Genomic DNA, 2382 nt, shown 5'->3' with positions numbered 1-2382 from the left:
GGCGGCGCCTCCCCACCCACCCCGTCACACAGCCGGACCGGGACCGACCCCGTGACCCGGCTCACCCTCCCCTCGCCCGTTCCCCGCTCACCCATGGCCCCGGGGCCGGCGCGGCCGCCGGCGCCTCCCGCAGCCCCACGCCCGGCCGCGGCCTCCGCTCCGCTCCGCGGCGGACGGCCACCTGACAACGGAAGTGACGCACAGGCCACCGCCCCCCCCTCCGTCCCACAGCCATCCCGCCTCCTGGCGGCCGCCGCAGAGATGGCGGCGGGGCCGCGGGGAAGGGGGCGGCGCTGATTGGCCGGCTGAGCCAGAGCCGGCTGCGATTGGGGGAGAGCCCGGGGGCCTGGAGGGGAAGACTTTGACGGGTTGAGGCGCGGACGAGAGGGAGGCAAGAAGCGAAGGCTGATTGGCTGGGGAGGGATGACTCCCTCCGCCGATTGGCTCCCGCTCCGGCCGCCGCTGGACGCCAAAGGGGTTGGTGGGCACGCGGGAGATTCGAACGCTCCGTGATTGGTGGAGAGGCGGGTGCTTTCGCGGGCGAAGGCCGCCAGCAGAGCGCCGCCATCACAGGCCGCCGTGCCCCTGAGCCACCCGCGACACCCGGCCCCGCTCCTAGCAGTCAGGCCCTGGCCGGGGGCACCGGGCAGCCGTGCCGCAGACTCCAGCCCCCCCGACTCCTCTCCCCAGCGGGAAGCAAGCCCACGGCACCTCCGCCAAACCCTCCCGCCCAAGCGGCCCCCCGGACGCCCACACAAACCACACCAGGAGCTGCTCCTGCCACTGGAGTCATCCCCAGCCCGCCCCCGGCTGTGGCAGGGACACACGGTCCCCATTCGCGTGCAGTTTCTTGCGGGCGAGCTCTTAAAAATCCCCGAGCGGGTCTTCGGTCCTCGGGGTCTGCCCCAAAGCCGCTGACCGCTCCAGTGAGGCGCCCAGGCCCAGAGCTCTGCCCACGGCATGCGCCGGGGGGGAGAGCCACCGAGATCCGTCTCAGAGGAGCCTGGATGGCGCTGGGTAACAAAGGGATCCCTGTGGAAACAGGGTGAAGTCATCTGTTGACTGCGCAGTGGGCTGAGGAAGGAGCCGCAGAGCTTTGGGCGAAGGGTGACAGAGGAGCCGGCAGCAGCAGCAGCATTCCCTGTGTCCTGGGCAAAGCACCTTCGTGCTTTTCCAGGCAGGCAGTGCTGCCCCTTCGCCTGCGAGCTCAGCCCCGCTCCGCTCCAGACAGACGTTCGTCTCACCCTCTTCCCGTTAGAACACTTTCAGAACGGCGGCTGTCTAGCAGGAAGCCAAGAGGACAGACCACGACCAACCCCCTCCCCAGCTCGGGACCAGTGTCTCCAGCTCCTGCGGGCAGCGATGCTGGCAGAGGAAGGCAAAGCCGTGGGCAGCAGGAGGGCTGCGGGAGGCTGTGGCCAAGCAACAACCCCAGGCTGTGGCTTTGGCCAAAAGGGCTTTGTCTGGCCATTGGAGGAGGGACATGAGTAGCCACCAACAGAACAAGAAACGAGCTGAGAGATCACAGACCCTTTTAAGCAGGGTTATTCATTACAAAAAAAAAATTAACTCTGCTACCCCACCGGCACCGGCCAGGGGAGCAGCAGAGCTGCGAGTCCCTGGGCGAGAAGTCCGGGGTGAGATGCGGAGGCGGCTGGCAGTCCGGTCAAAGGGGCAGCTCCATCCCGGCCCTGCCGCGGGCAGGGCTGCGGGCAGCGCCGGGGCCTCACTTGTGCTTGGCACGAGGGAACTCCTTCCTGCCCTTGTCGCGGCCCCCGAAGTAGCGGACCCTGTGGATGGCCTGCAGCTGCCGCTCGATGGTGGCCCTGATGTCCACCTCGTCGGGGATGTGGACGTAGCGGACGTTCCTGCCGGTCACAAAGAGCTCGTCCAGGTGGGACACCGTGCCCTGCCTGTCCGTGAAGGTCACCTCGGCCAGCCGCACGTTCATGAAGGCGTCCACGTTGGTGACGCGCCCCGTGGCCGTGCTCTCGTCGCGGAGGTCCACGGTGGTGACGCGGCCGTGCAGGCCCTGCAGCAGGATGACCAGGCTGTTCTCGGCGATGGTGCGCTCCTTGACGGAGTGGCTGACGTCCATTGCGCGGCTGCGGCGGGGAAGAGGGAGACGCCGTGCTGCGCCCCAGCCGGGCGCCCGCCTCCGGGGAAACCCACCCTCCTCGCCTTGCACGCTCGTACGTGTACGTACCACCCCTTGCACACTCACCCGCACGCCGCCCCTCTCCCAAGTGACTCACATTCTCCGTGTGCCCCCCCCCGGCCCAGCACGCTGGGGTCCTCGCCGCCTGCTCCCCTTGCACGCTCGCTTGCACACCGCCCCCCTCCCAGCAGTCACTCGCGTTCTCCACGTGCCGCCCCTTGCAC

At 68.8% G+C, this 2382-nt stretch overlaps 3 protein-coding genes across 4 annotated transcripts in view; all 3 read right to left on the bottom strand.

Moving 5' to 3' along the window:
* Positions 1-167, bottom strand: part of STK40 (serine/threonine kinase 40) — a 24602-nt gene extending 24435 nt beyond the window's left edge. Inside the window, exon 1 of one of the 2 annotated variants that reach the window (XM_010575967.1) lies at positions 92-167. The gene's annotated coding sequence lies outside the window, so the exon portion shown is untranslated. The remainder of the gene's footprint in view (positions 1-91) is intronic. The other variant, XM_010575966.1, reaches the window with a different exon arrangement.
* Positions 168-1661: 1494 nt separating this feature from the next.
* LSM10 (LSM10, U7 small nuclear RNA associated) lies at positions 1662-2181 on the bottom strand. The gene has a single exon (XM_010575964.1). It carries the CDS (start codon positions 2096-2098, stop codon positions 1727-1729), a length of 372 nt encoding a protein of 123 aa, XP_010574266.1. The 5' UTR covers positions 2099-2181; the 3' UTR covers positions 1662-1726.
* A 168-nt stretch (positions 2182-2349) lies between these two features.
* OSCP1 (organic solute carrier partner 1) overlaps positions 2350-2382 on the bottom strand; it is an 11874-nt gene continuing 11841 nt past the window's right edge. The window contains exon 12 of the mRNA XM_010576304.1: positions 2350-2375. Within this exon, the coding sequence (XP_010574606.1) occupies positions 2350-2375 (26 nt within the window). The remainder of the gene's footprint in view (positions 2376-2382) is intronic.

Source organism: Haliaeetus leucocephalus, unplaced genomic scaffold, assembly GCF_000737465.1.
Source record: "Haliaeetus leucocephalus isolate CR32 unplaced genomic scaffold, Haliaeetus_leucocephalus-4.0 Scaffold517, whole genome shotgun sequence".
NCBI lineage: Eukaryota > Metazoa > Chordata > Aves > Accipitriformes > Accipitridae > Haliaeetus > Haliaeetus leucocephalus.
This window is presented reverse-complemented; position numbering and strand designations above follow the sequence as displayed.